Source organism: Sciurus carolinensis, chromosome 7, assembly GCF_902686445.1.
Source record: "Sciurus carolinensis chromosome 7, mSciCar1.2, whole genome shotgun sequence".
NCBI lineage: Eukaryota > Metazoa > Chordata > Mammalia > Rodentia > Sciuridae > Sciurus > Sciurus carolinensis.
In genome coordinates, this window is record NC_062219.1 from 148,000,291 (window position 1) to 148,014,527 (window position 14,237).

The following is a 14,237-nucleotide window of genomic DNA, read 5'->3' on the forward strand; positions in this document are numbered from 1 at the left end:
CCTGCCCCACCTATTGCCATGTGACTTGCAGTACCTAGAGTAGGTAGGGGGGAATATAATTCCTGACACTATTAATAAGAGGTTTGGCTGTATGACTTGCTTTGGCCAAATAGCTGCAAAGTGATGACTGGCAGTTCTGAGCAATGGCTTTACCTTCAGCTACCACCTGGTGTCCCCCTGCCTTGCCCCTCCCCCATCACAGTATTAGCAAGTCCTGGATACCGGATGTTCTTCAGATTGGAGCCCAGACTAAAGTTACATGGTGCAGTCACAGCTGATCCCAGCTAACATATGACATCAGAGAATAACCTTTGTTGTCTCAAGTCACTGAATGCTTAAGGTTGTTACTGGTGCATTGCCTGGCGTAAGCTGGCTAACACAAAGCAGGTACCGTAAGGTGACCCCAGAATGCTGTCTACCCTGTTTCCATTCACCAATTTATCCTGCACCCTGCAGCTAGGTGAATTTCTTGCATGCATACTTATGATCATGTAACTTTTCTACACAAAACTCCTAAATGATCTTCATAGCCCACCAGCAGAAGGTCTAGCTTCAAAATCCTCCATAAGCTACCTACTCGCTCAGTGTTTAATATGACTATTCCTTTCACATGCCCCGTACACCAAGCAGAGTGCACGACGCATTACTTCCTGACACATCAATTACTGATTTGTCTCTGTTCCTTACTACATCCTGATTCCTATCCTAAATTCAGACCTTGGAAACCTCACCTGCACTTATAAGGCCTCCTGAAACTCCTCTGTGAATCCTTTCTTCCTCTGAAGTCACAGAGGACTGAAGTTGTACCCAGGGATGACAACGGTAATCTGCCTTCCACTCCTTAGAATGCAAAGCGTGATCATCCTCACTGCATTGAGTTCTAGTGAGCAGAAACTTCTAGTTGAACTGCCTCTCAAGCCCCAGGAACTCCACGACACCTCTCACAAGAAGTTCTTGTTTAATGTTTGCCGAGTCAATGAATCTCGAAGGAATCTCGAAGGGATCAGTAAAAATGATGCCGAGGGAAACACAGATTGGGAAGGTCATACTACCATGGAATACACGTGGCTGTGAGATTCCTGGGCAGAGACAGAGCGACAGGAGCCAACAGGACGACCCAGGGCCACGGCGTGTCGGGAGGAAGGTCAGATGCTGATGAGACGCATGAACTCGGCCCTGGGCTGGCTCTCTGCAGCTGGACAATGGGAAGATGATGCCAGCCACATATGTCAATCAAAACATCCCCATACACATGTTGAAAGTTAAAGGAGACAAAATAATTTTAATAATTTTACGTCCAAAGTATTTATCGAATGTGCTCTTTCTCCCCTGTAGGAAGCTTTAGGAATCTGGTGTGTGCTTTACACTCACGACACATCTCAATTCTCAGCAGCCACTACCACACGCCCCAAAGCCACATGCTACACGGATGCATACTGAATGGTGCACGTCCAGGATCTGTTTCCTGGGAGGCCGGAAGCTTTGCTGTCAGAAATTCAAGCAGCAAATCAGAAGAGGCAACAGAAAGTGAGGGCAGTCACTACTGAGACCAGACTGAACCCATCACCTCCGCTGGCAGAGCCGGGCCAGTCTTCCCTTGCTCTCTGAGCAAGCTTCGTAAAGCCAGGTGTTCGGTATCCATGGGTATGTCTCCTTAAAGGACACCGCCTTCAAGAAGTAACGGTTTATTTTGCTATGTTGCCAATTTCTTCATCTCTCCATTCTGTCAAGGAAGTAGACACATAAAAGCAGGATCAAACACCTGCAGGTGAGTAGGTCCTAACCTCACTTCCAGATAAAAGAAAGAAGAAAACATCCCTGGGTGTGGGAGCATGCTGTAGTCCTGGTGATGGGGAGGCCGAGGCAGGAGGATCGCAAGCTGAAGGCCAGACTGGGCAACTTACAAGACCCAAAATAAAAAATAAAAAGGACTAGAGATGCAGTTGAGTGGTAAAGGGTCTTGGGTTCAATCCCCAGTATGGGGGGAGGGGGGAAGTGAATTGAATTCACAAGATTGAATTATTCAAATACATCATAACTAAACTAGAAGATATTAAATATAATAATCATGAGTTTAAAATGATTAAATTGAGTAAAAAATGATTCTAAACAAAATAATCTTGCAGATGTTTATGTTTCCCTTGAACTCCTCCTCCTCACCCCCTAACTTACCCTATACGCCCTCTGTGCCACTCTTGCCAAAACCCAAAGCTGATCCAAAGGTGGCTAAGCTAACAAGCTATTTCCCACTATCTCTGTGGGCCTCTGGGCCAGGACTTTGGATCACAACTGCAGTCAGGAGGAGAAGGAAAGACACACCTGCCTCAGCGCCAACAATTATGTGACAAAGGTTCTTACTGTCTTTAACCACAGAAGAGGAAGGGAGCAGGCTGCTCCACGTTTGCTGCTGCTGCTTAAGGGAAGCAGAGTTTGTTCCCTCAAATGCTGCAGGACACGCAGCTGGTCAGGGTGTCAGGAGGCACGCACCCTGCCTCTCTGAAAGACGTCTCCCCACGCAGGAGCACAATGTTACAAAACGAACACTTATCGAAGAGAAAATTCCAAGGGCTACAAACACCATCTATACCGGCACACATCTGGATACATTTCCCTTTTTGTCTTGGCATGCATATCACCCCAGCCATATAGAATTTTTAAAACCTAATTTTTAAAAGCCAGCCAGAAGAATGCCTTCATCTTCTACTTGCCCTAAGACAACACTTACAGAAAAAAATCTCAGGAGCCAAAGCATCCTGATTTGGAGAGAAGTGTAAGGATGGTCAACCACGGTGGTGGCAGCATTTTATTTTTTGGTACTGGGGATTGAACCCAGGGGCGCTTAACCACTGAGCCACATCCCCACTCCTTTTTTGAATTTTTTATTTTGGGACAGGGTCTCACTAAGTTGCTGAGGCCGGCTTTGAACCCGAGATCCTCCTGCCGCAGCCTCCAGAGCTGCTGGGATTGCAGGTGTGCGCCCCTGCACCCCGCCAGCAGCACCACCGTTGACTAGCGGATATCTTCGGATTTTCACAGGCTCTCCCTCCTCCCGCCCCTGCCACGGCGGGATGAGTCCAAGCCGCTTGCCACATCTTCCAGTTCACTTCTTTCTTCCTTGACAAAACTTCCCCTTCCTCCTAATTAGCACTTAGAACGATTCTTGGTTAACTGTGCCAAATCCTTACCCATCACAGCCGAAGGGCACATCACCGCTGGGTGATTGTTTCTATTTGCCATCGTCGCATAATTAGACACGATTTCAACAACTGTTCAAACGGACTGTGCGAATATTCCTTGGAAAACCATAGAAGATCTGAACAGTAGTGAGATCTGCTCCTTCCACGTCAGGCCAGGGTGACATACACAGACAGGATCATCAGGGCACAAGCAAGTCAGGCAGCTGGGTGCTCTGGAGGATGGATGCAGCCCAGTGAGCTTTCTCCAGCTCGGTCTCTGGCAAAGTGGCTCTGTCCTTTGCTGAGGAAACTAATAACTTTGCTGGACTTGAACCTTCTTTCTACTAAGCTGGTGGGTGTCCTTCTGCTCCAGGTGGCCAAGTTACCTCCTTCTTTCCTTTCTTTCTTCCGTCATTTGTTCAACAATCATTGAGCAGCTCGCACGTACTGTGAGTACTGACGTTGGTGACCCACTGGTCTTTTTAATGAATGATTAGTTCTGTCTTATCGGAATGCCATACAGATGGACTCATACAGAGCACAGTCTTTTCAGACTGGCTTCCTTCACTTAGCAACATGCATTTAAGGTCCTTTTATGTCTGTTCACAGATGGAGAGCTCATTTTCTTTTATCACTGAGTAATATTCCATTGCATGGTTTACTCATTCATCTGCTGAAGGACAGCTTGGCTGCTTCCAGGTTGTGAAAAATAAGAGTGAAACTGTTGTGTGGGATTTTGAAAACACATGTTGCATCTCATTTGGGTAAATAACTCAAGTGATGCTGGGTTATATGATAAGAATATGACTAGCTTTGTAAGGAACTTACAAAGGTTGTCACTTTCACCAGACAGCATTCCTGATGCTCCTTATCCTAGCTTTGATGCTGTTGGACTATTGGATTTAAGTCATTTTAATAGGCATTTAGTGACATCTCATTGCTTATGTGTAATTCTCTAAATGATGTTGAACATATAATGTGTTTATGTGCCATCTCTATGTCTTCTTTGGTGAGATGTCTATTCAGAGTTTTTTAAAATCAAGTTTTTTTTTTTTTATTGCTGAGTTCTAAAAGTTCTTTGTATATTTCAGAGATACATCCTTTATCAGGTGTGTTTTACAAAAATTCTGTAGTTTGTAGTTTGTCAGTTTGTTCTCTTAACATCTTTGGCAGAAGAGTTTTTACTTTCAATCAAGTTCCACTTACCAGTTCTGCCCCTGTGGGTCATGCTTTTGGCACTGTGTCTAAATGATCATCACCAGACCCACAGTCACCTAGATCTTCTCTTGTTATCTTCTAGAAGTGTCACAGATTTTGCATTTATATTCAGATCTATGATCCATTTTGAGTTAATTTTTGTGAGGAATGCAAGGTTTGTGTTTACTTCTTTTTATGTGGATGTCTAGCTGTTCCAACACCAGTTGTTTTAACATTTTCTGCCAACTTACCTTCCAGTTATTTAATTCTCTCTTCAGCTGGATCTACTCTGCTGCTAAAACCTAATGCTAAGTTCTTAAATTTGATTTTGTTTTTTTCAGACTGAGAATTTCTATTGGGTTGTTTTCCAGATTTTTTTTTAACTTCCAGTTCTCTTGAACATTCTTCAATCTAATGTTTTATCTACTTAGATAATATATTTATTTTAAAGTTTGTATCTAGTCATTTGAACACCTGAAGCATTTGTGGGTCTATTTTTACTTTTCATTTTTTCTGCTAGTTCTTGTTTATGCCACATTATTTTGTCACACATCTTCTATTGTCTTTGGTTATATGCTGGATATTGTCCTCTGTCTTTTCTTTCTTTTTTTTTTTTTTTTGTGGTCCTGGGGACTGAACCCAGGGTCTCACGCATGCCATGTAAATGCTCTAGCACTGAGCAAAACCCTCCAGCTTCAGACATTGTACTTTTAAAAATGTTCGTGGAATCCTTCAAATTTTGTTTTTTTATTTGCTTCTGCCAGGTATTTATGGGCACCTACATCCTGGTAGTAAAGAATTAGTAGATAAAGTTCTAAAGGGAAGTGAAAATTTAGATGAACTTTGATCCAATTTTAGAGTTTGAGATTTCCTGGATCACACAAATAACCTAACCACCACAGCAATTCACCTGAGGGCTGATTTACTTTTGTTTCACCTTCATAACCCACGTCTGAATCTCAATCCATGTTGCAACCCAAAGAACAAGGAGATTACCAAGGACTCCACCTCTGGCAGGACATGGCCTCCAATACTTCTGTCCCCCTGGGTCCCACATAACTGTTGGCAACACTGCTGTGGCTAGAAATTTTTCATTCCTTTGAAAGGCACACCCCAAAATACTATGTTCACCTCAATTTTTGCTTCCTTTATAGAACTTCATCTAGTAATTCTTCACGAAATATAGAAAATCTCCAATGCCACATTAAGTGCGGGTTTTTAAAATAATTTTTCCACTTGTATAACAGTCCTTGGTGGGAGAGGTAACACTGATTACCTAATCTGCCATTGCCTTTTTCTTTCTTTTATTATTATTATTTTGTACTGGGAATTAAACCCAGGGGTGTTTACCCATTGAGACACATCTCCATCCCTTTTATTTTTATTTTGAGATGGGGTCTTGCTGAGTTGCTCAGGACCTCGATAAGTTGCTGAGGTTGGTCTCAAGCTTGTGGTCCTCCTGCTTCAACCTCCCAAACTGCTGGGATTACCTGAACACACCTGACTCCTAATTTGTCATTTCTTACTGCAAAAGTCAGATTAGGAACTTTCATCCTATGAATTTCACACATATTTTGGCTCTGTGGTTTTTAATACAATTGATATTGTATTATCTTTGGAATGTATTCTCTAGCCCCACCCCCACTGATACAATTGATATTGTATTGTCTTTGGCATGTATTCTCTAGCCCCACCCCCACTGATACAATTGATATTGTATTATCTTTGGCATGTATTCCCTGGCCCCACCCGACTGATACAATTGATTCTGTATCATCCTTGGCATGTATTCCCTAGCACCCCCCCATTCATACAATTGATTTGTATTATCCTTGGCATGTATTCCAGCGTCCCCCTGCCCCATTAGAAGGATAGGACTGGGTCTGAGCTGCACAGCAGTTGTCCCTGCCTGGAAAGACTATTTGTTAAATCAAATCATCCTGTCTGTTCTGATGTTTTTGATGATTATTCATGCCAAAATCACATTGTTTTAAATAAATAAAAACACTTTTTTGAGTTGGGGTCTCTGTGGTGTAGCCCAGGCTGGCCCCAAAGTCTGGGTTCAGGTGATGCTCCGGCCTGCAGCCTTCTCAGGCATGCACCCCCACCACCAGCTAAAATTCCACTCTTACAGAAGCATCATTAAAGGATCTTTGCTTTTCCTGTTTGTTTGCAGCATCCTGTGTCATTTTCTTAAATCATTTATTTATTTATTTTTGCAGACTGCATTTTTTTGCTTCATGGTACAAAAACGGGGCACATCTTTTCGTTTCCAAGGTTGTGCACAATGTAGCTTCACACCATTCATGTAATCATACATGTACATAGGGTGAGGATGTCTGTCTCATTCCACCATCTCTCATACCCCACTCCCTCTCATTTCCCTCTACATAATCTAAAGTTCCTCCATTCTTCTCTCACCCCCACCCCCCCATCCCCATTATATATCATCATCCACTTATCAGGGAAAATATTTGGTCTTTGGTTTTTTGGGATTGACTTATTTCACTTAGCATGATATTCCATCCATTTATCTGCAAATGCCATAATATCATTCTTCTTTATGGCTGAATAATATACTCCTGAATAATAAACTCCTCGGTTTACACCCAAAGGACTTAAAATTAGCATACTACAGTACACAGTCACTTCAATGTTTATAGCAGGTCAATTCACAATAGCTAGATTGTGGAACCAACCTAGATGCCCTTCAACAGATGAATGGGTAAAGAAACTGTCATTTTAAATGTTATTCTGTTGTACCATATTTGAATTCAAAATGATCTTTATTCTTTCCAGATGTGCCTTATAGTGCATGTGTATATGTACTTTATATATATATATATATATATATATATATATATATATATATTTGTATAGGTATTAAATATTTAAAAGCTAAATTAACATAACAACTGAACATTAATTTTATCTTGAAAATTTCGTAACACTTTTTAGGAACTCTCAACAAGAACACTTGGCAAAATGGAGGTCACCAACACAGGTTACAAAGTTATCAGCACACTTCTGTGTGTGAAGCAAGAGTGATTTTGCAAAAACATTTTTGTGCCTCTTTTCAATTTCAGTGCTTTCCTTCACTGAAAGCAGCCATAGGTGGAATTGTTCCGTATTTCACTGCCTTTTTTCCCCACTGTGGGGAAAGATGTTAATATATCACGAGCCCCACGGTATGTTTTACAACTTCTGGGAACCTATAGTTAGAGAAAGAGGGCTATAGAAGGGACAGGCACCTCTCAGTAGCAGAGATATTTTCTAGGTTGCAAATTTTATGGATAATATTCCTATTAACTCAGGGAGGATTTGTACATGCTCCTATGACTACACATATCTCCTCTTTCTTAAAGCATCGCGTAGCATTTGTCCAAGGCATGCCTTATGAGGTGGAGTTGAAACTCTTAGTGCCAAAGATAATACTCCTAAAGTTGCCTTCTGTAAGTACAAAGCATGAAACAGCATTTTAGTGGATTTCCATCATCCAAGAGCTAAACTGGCTTGGCCTTCAAAACCCCAAGGGAAAGTAAGCCTTGCCTGTCTGGATCCCACGCCCTCCCCCAGCACCCTGAGACTCCGACCACTCAGTAAGTGCAGGAATAGCCTGTCCTAATCTCGTCTCAGGGACTGTGGCCCTCATCAGCATCGTTGGCTGGGTGCTGGTCACACGTGTTATTTTTGGTGCTAAGTGTCCTGATATGCAACAGAATGCTCACAGGCAACAAAATCAACCTTCAGTCACCCAGAGGCTGGTTACCTCTGAAGATGTTAGCTATTCTTAGCAGGGCACAGAAAAAGAAAGGCTGCCCCATCAACACCACAGTGAACACGCTCTCAATTCTGAGACGCTGTTTCTGTCCTTCTGCTTCTGGCCACCCCCCCCACACACACACTCACCCTGCAAACTGGCAAGTGCTGTTTCATCTTGCTGACCCTCCCACCATCATCAACAAAACCGAACAAGCACCTGAGAGACCTGCGGAGGAGCAGGGCACTCCTGCTGAGAAGGAAACCAAGTGGGAAAGAGCTCTGTAGAGAGGCATTCTAGCCTGATGCTGTTATCAACATTAATTGTCTGTTCGTGGCTATAGTTTTAAATTAGAATGCAATTTTTTCTTGCTAAGAGGACAGATGTTATATGTGGGTTTTTGTTGTTGTTGTTTGTTTTGCTAATGAGGATTGAACTCAGGGGCACTTATCCACTGAGCCACATCCTCACCCCTTTTTGTATTTTATTTAGAGGATTTAAGTATTGTATTTAAGTTGCTAAGGCTGGCCTCGAACTTGAGATCCTCCTGCCTCTGCCTCCTGAGCTGTGGGATTACAGGCGTGCACCACCACTCTAGGCTATTATACGTGGGTCAATGCTATGAATTAAAGACCCTACATTTCTGCACACTAAGCTAGTACACATGCCCAATTCCATGTCAGAGCTTACCTTGGGAGGTTTCCTTAATGATGGAAAGAAAAAATTTCAGCGGCAGAGATACAGAGGGTGGTCAACACAGCAGCCACATCAGAGGGAAACAATGAAAGAGAAAAAAACATAAGGTAAATTCAGCACCATGGTCACAGGATCTGCAAAATACTCTACTTCCCAAGGCTCAGAGGCCAGATCCAAACAAATCCCTGCCTGAAGGAGAGAACTCTTATTTGCTCACAGACATAGCATAGGCAGTTCAGATTGTCATTTGGTCACTTTTTTTTTTTTTTTTTTTTGGTACTGGGGATCAAACTCAGGGGCACTTAACCACTAAACCACATCCCTAGTCCTTTTTTGTATTTTATTTAGAGACAGTGTTTTGCTGAGTTGCTGAGGCTGGCTTTGAACTCACAATCCCCCTGCCTCAGCCTCCTGAGCTGCTGGGATTACAGGCATGCACCACAGTGCCCAGTTTGGACACATTTTTAATGATTCTAAGAAATGACAATGGAAGAGCACTGCATATTGTCAAACACTTAAATCAGTTTTCACATTTAACATTTTTCTTAAAATTGGCATTGATATACATGAATATTTCCTTTGACAAACAAACTCTATTATATATTAAGAGTATTTTTCATTTTAAAAGCATGGTTCTAAATGATAATTTTCACCCATTTCAACCCTGAATAGAAATTTAAAAGTCAGTTATATTCTTTTACCATCAACAAGCACACATATACTTTGTATAATGATCATTCTTCCCTGTTGATAATTCCAAAAGGACTGAACGTTGCACCTGGAGAAAACTCTGAAGAGAATCAAGTTTTCAAAGTCACCAAATAATAGGTTGTCATGCTGGGTAAGTATTTTCCTGTATACTAAATCACAGGAACTGGTTTTAGATTTCTAAGGTATGGGCTCCTATGACAGTTCTTGGCCTTCCTGATGTCATTCTTGGTCAACCTGTGATTATTACCAGTTCATAAACTAAAATGTTTATGAACAAGCAAAGGGGAATATTCCCCAGAGCTTTACTCCCTCCTTACAGAGACAGCATCACAGGGACACAAAAATAGATTTCTCAGGGCAGAAGGCATGGAATGGAAAGGTACCGGCAAAACCAACATGGTGCCGTTCCCCATGACTGGACTGGACAATTCCCACAGAGCTCAGTAGCAGGGGAAAATGCCCACTGATCCCACATTCAGGTGGATACTCTCCACCTCTGAATGCAGAGAAATTCATAAAAATCCTATTGTGACAAAGCTGAAAAACCATTTTCTTGGAATTCTATGAGTCAGTTATAAGAAAATGATTCTTTGTGCCTTTCGTCATTATCTTGGGCAGGCACAATGGGAATGCAATTTTTGTCTTTAGGTTTTCTGTCTAGAATAACTGGTATCAGGCAAGTCTCAACATATTTGTGTGTCTATCCATTAAAACAAGATAAATATTTATAGATGTTATGGTAAAAAATGCATGAGTGTTTTTAATTCTAAAAAGGTCATGAATTTTCATTCTCTACACAAGGTTTGAGGTTTGTGCCAAGAAAATTTCCTTAAGTGGAACACTGCTCTGGAAGGCATCTGCTCAGAGCAGGTTGAACAATGATGAAAACTTTATGCACTACACATTTTTGCCCGTGATGGGGATTGAACCCAGGGCCTTGTGCATGTGAGGCAAGTGCTCTACCACTGAGCTAGATTCCAGCCTCTGCATTGTATTTTTGACTAACTCTTTTCTCACTTTGCTTGCTTTATCCAACAAAGGAAGGAAAAGTCAACTTGGGTTACAATAAGGCAATCCCCTGAAGCAGCATGCACCAAGTCAATAGGATACAGTCTTCCCTGGGTATCCATGGGGGGTTCATACAAAATCCACAGATGCTCAATGACTTTCATATAACCTATGCGCACCCTGTATAATTAAAATCATCTCTAGTTTTCCCAATATAATGTAAATGCTATGTAAATTTTCAAAAAGCACACTTTTTTCCCTGAATATTTTTGATCTGTTGGTGATTGAATCTAAGAATGCAGAACTCACAGATGTGGAGGACTAATTGTCTAGTTTCCTTTGAAGTTCTGATGAACCACATAATCCAATGGAGGTGGGACAGGCTACCTAGAATCCCAGGGAGCTCTCCAGAGGTACCATGTGTGTCCTTCACACGAGAACCATACAATACTTGCCACCAGCAGCCAGGAATAAGGGCTGGTTTGTAGCCAATACCAGCACATTGATCTCATTATCTGCCAATAAAAAATTATCCTTTCTTCCAACATTCTAATAGGCTTTTTTTCATTCTTCTTAGAAAACTTAATCCCATTTCAGCCTTTTAAGCACTTTAAAAGGGTACTTCTTCCACACAGAAAGCACATGGGGAATAACAATGTAATTCTGCGATGGTGTTTGTGTATGAAGGCCCACTTTTGACGAATGAACAGAGACTGGGTGGCAGGGAAAAAGGAGGCCACGAAGCTTCTCTGCTTCTCCCCACACGCGCTCATCCTTTCACCATTTTGTTTAGAACAAGGAGTCTCACTGAAGAAGACAGAGCTGCTGGTGGTATCACAACTGTACATTATTAACCAGCCCACCTTTCGTAAGGTGTCAATCAGGTGATGGGCACTGACATCACCCTAAGGCAGAACCACAGTCCACTGCCCAAATCCCTGGAGGTTGTATGTTGATCTTGGATAGTTGTGAAAAAACAATCTTCCAATGTGAGTAATATTGACAGTATGATCAAATACAGTATGCTAGCCTTTCAAAGAAACTCACGGGATGTTACAAGGCAAAAATAAAAGGTTTCACATATATATGTAGATGAACTATAAAAAACAACCTAACAGGAGGTCTTTAGGCGGGGAGAAGGCACCAGTGCTCTGGGCTTCCAAATTAAGAAAATGAACCAAGTCCAGACAACAGAAAGAGACTGAGCACTAATTTTACCAGGAACATTCCAACCAGGACAGTTCAAATAAGGCCACTGCTCCAACTTGAACCAATCAAGTAATTGCTCTGCTCTGCTTCATGTCCACCCTATAAAAGCTCTCCCCTCGTGTTCCTTTGGTGGAGCCCCATGCCACTTCCCTCTTGGATCTGCAGGATTCATGAAGCATTATCTGCATAAACAAACTCTTTAAAACTTTAATGTGCCAAAGTTCATCTCTTAACAGTATGGAAAAGGATGGGATGAGGATGAATCGTATAAACACCCGTGAGATTCCATGCCATCAATATTGAATGTAGAGTGACCGTTAAGTCCATGACAGACCACACAGACAATGCTGGCCTCATAAGATAACGCTGCCTAGTAACACCATAGTGGTCCAATTTGTGTAAGAACACTTTATGGTGGTCAAACAAAAATGATCTAACAACACAGCCCTCAGCACTTGGAATCTCTCAGAAGGCGTTTCTGTGTGTGGTTTCAATGTTGCGGCCTTGTGCTGACTGTACCCGTCAAAGCCATGTCCCTATTGCTGAGAAACCTGTGTGGTCCTATTACAGAAGGAGGCAATGGCTCTGCTACCAACTATCCAGTGAAGGGAGAAGAACATTCCTTTAAACAGACCTCGCCGACCCCCAGGCATAGGCCTGGTTGCGACTCCATAGGAAAGAGGGCATTTCATTGCCACTCGATTGAAAGAGCATTTATGTCTGCGCCTTCTCCGCTGCCTGCTCTTATTCATCCCCCCAAAAGGCCTCGTTTTTAACAAAGCAAATGTCTGGAGTGGTTGTAGATTTTTCTGTGTATGCCAAAGAAATAAACTAAAAACAATTTGATATTTTTGAAGCCAGCAAGGTAATCCTGTGGGCAGGTCTCAGGACTTGGAGAGAAAGCCAGGGGGCGCAGCTCTGCACGGACTGTGGCCCTCCCTCTGCAGACGCTGAAGCTCCTCCCTCCCACGGTTGAAGCTCCTCCCTCCAGGGCTGAAGCTCCTCCTTCCCAGGGCGGAAGCTCCTCCCTCCCAGGACAAGCAGGTGATTTCCCCGCACCATGGGTATACCACGCGGCTCCAACGTGCACACCCCAACCCTCTTCTGCCTCCCGGCTCTGCCTGACCCCTTGGCTGGACCAGTTCAAGACTCAGCTCTGTCAATTCCTCAGCACTGGCGACCCCACCTGATCCTCACTGCTTCTAATACCCCAGGATTCCGCAGCTCCACAGAACGGCTCGGGGCCCCTTGCTGGCACGCACAGCTGGGGAGCCTTGGGGAACTTTGTATTCAAGTCTTCTGTATCTTTAAAATTTAAACCCCTTGAAAATCGAGACCCTGCCACATTGCTTTCATCACCCCTGTCTCCCGTCTCACCCTCTCAGCACAAGAACTCAGAAATAATTTTTTACCTTAGAGAATTAAACATAATCCAGATGTGGAATTTACTTAGATCACCACCACGGTCCCACAATTTTGGGGCAAGGCTGCCTTCACTTAGCAGTTAGGACTTCAGAGGGGCTAAGGTGTGGTGCAGGGTTCGATCATGTGCTTAGCATGCGGGACCAAAAAAAAAATCTTCTGAAAACACAGACTACTTCTCATGGTTTATTTAAAAACGGTATTCCTCTAGAACAGCATTTCATTCAGAGTGAAAGTTCTATGGGATGTTAACAAACGTCAACTAAAAAACGTCTGAGGTCAATTAAATTGGGAAATACACTAGCCCAATACAGGTTATTTTACAGCAGAGCCTTTCATGCTCACAAATGTCGCCGATTTCATTGAGTCACTGTAGGGTTCCAACAGCAGCATTTCCAGATGTACTTGACCACATAATTCTTTGAGAGGAATATCTTGGAGCATATTTTAAGAAACACATCTCATTGATTTCAATGGAAAACAACCAAAAAGGCTTTCATGAATGCAATGAGATTTCAAGTCTCTGTCAAAAACATTTCCGCCATAAAAACGTGTCAACTTTGCAAGAGAAACAATAAAATTCTGAAATAAAGCAATTAACAGCAGTGTTACAATCCTCACCAGGGATTTTCTATTCAGTTCAAGTTTTATAAATCAAACTCATTATTTTAAAACTCTGCTGATTGTATAATAGCTTGTAAACATAATACAATAAAATTCCAATTTTAAAAAATCATTGTATTTCCTTTCTGCACTGGCATACAATCTGTCTGCCACCTAGTAAGACTCAAGTTGTTCTTTTTCTTTCTTCCCCTCCCCTGACCCTTCAGTACTAGGGATTGAATACAAATGCACACTACCTCTGAGCAGTATCTCCAGGCTTTATTTTATTTTGAGACGGGGTCTCACTAAGTGCTGAGGGTGGCCTCAAACTCGCAATACTCCTGCCTCAGCCTCCCAAGTAGCTAGGAGTACAGGTGTGCACCAATGCGCCTAGCTAGACTCAAGTTTCAATGATACAAGATATACCATCTCCAATTGCTAAACAGTGAAACCCT

At 42.4% G+C, this 14,237-nt stretch overlaps 1 protein-coding gene across 10 annotated transcripts in view; it reads right to left on the reverse strand.

Annotated features, from left to right (window-relative positions):
- The window catches only part of Kif13a (kinesin family member 13A), a 183,835-nt gene that overhangs the window by 106,626 nt on the left and 62,972 nt on the right, over positions 1–14,237 (reverse strand). For all 10 annotated transcript variants that reach the window (XR_007109350.1, XR_007109351.1, XM_047557232.1 and 7 more), the window contains exon 3: positions 8,824–8,836. Coding sequence is in view for 8 of the 10 variants with exons in the window: in XM_047557232.1 (XP_047413188.1) it covers positions 8,824–8,836 (13 nt within the window). In the remaining 2 variants the exon portion in view is untranslated. The remainder of the gene's footprint in view (positions 1–8,823; positions 8,837–14,237) is intronic.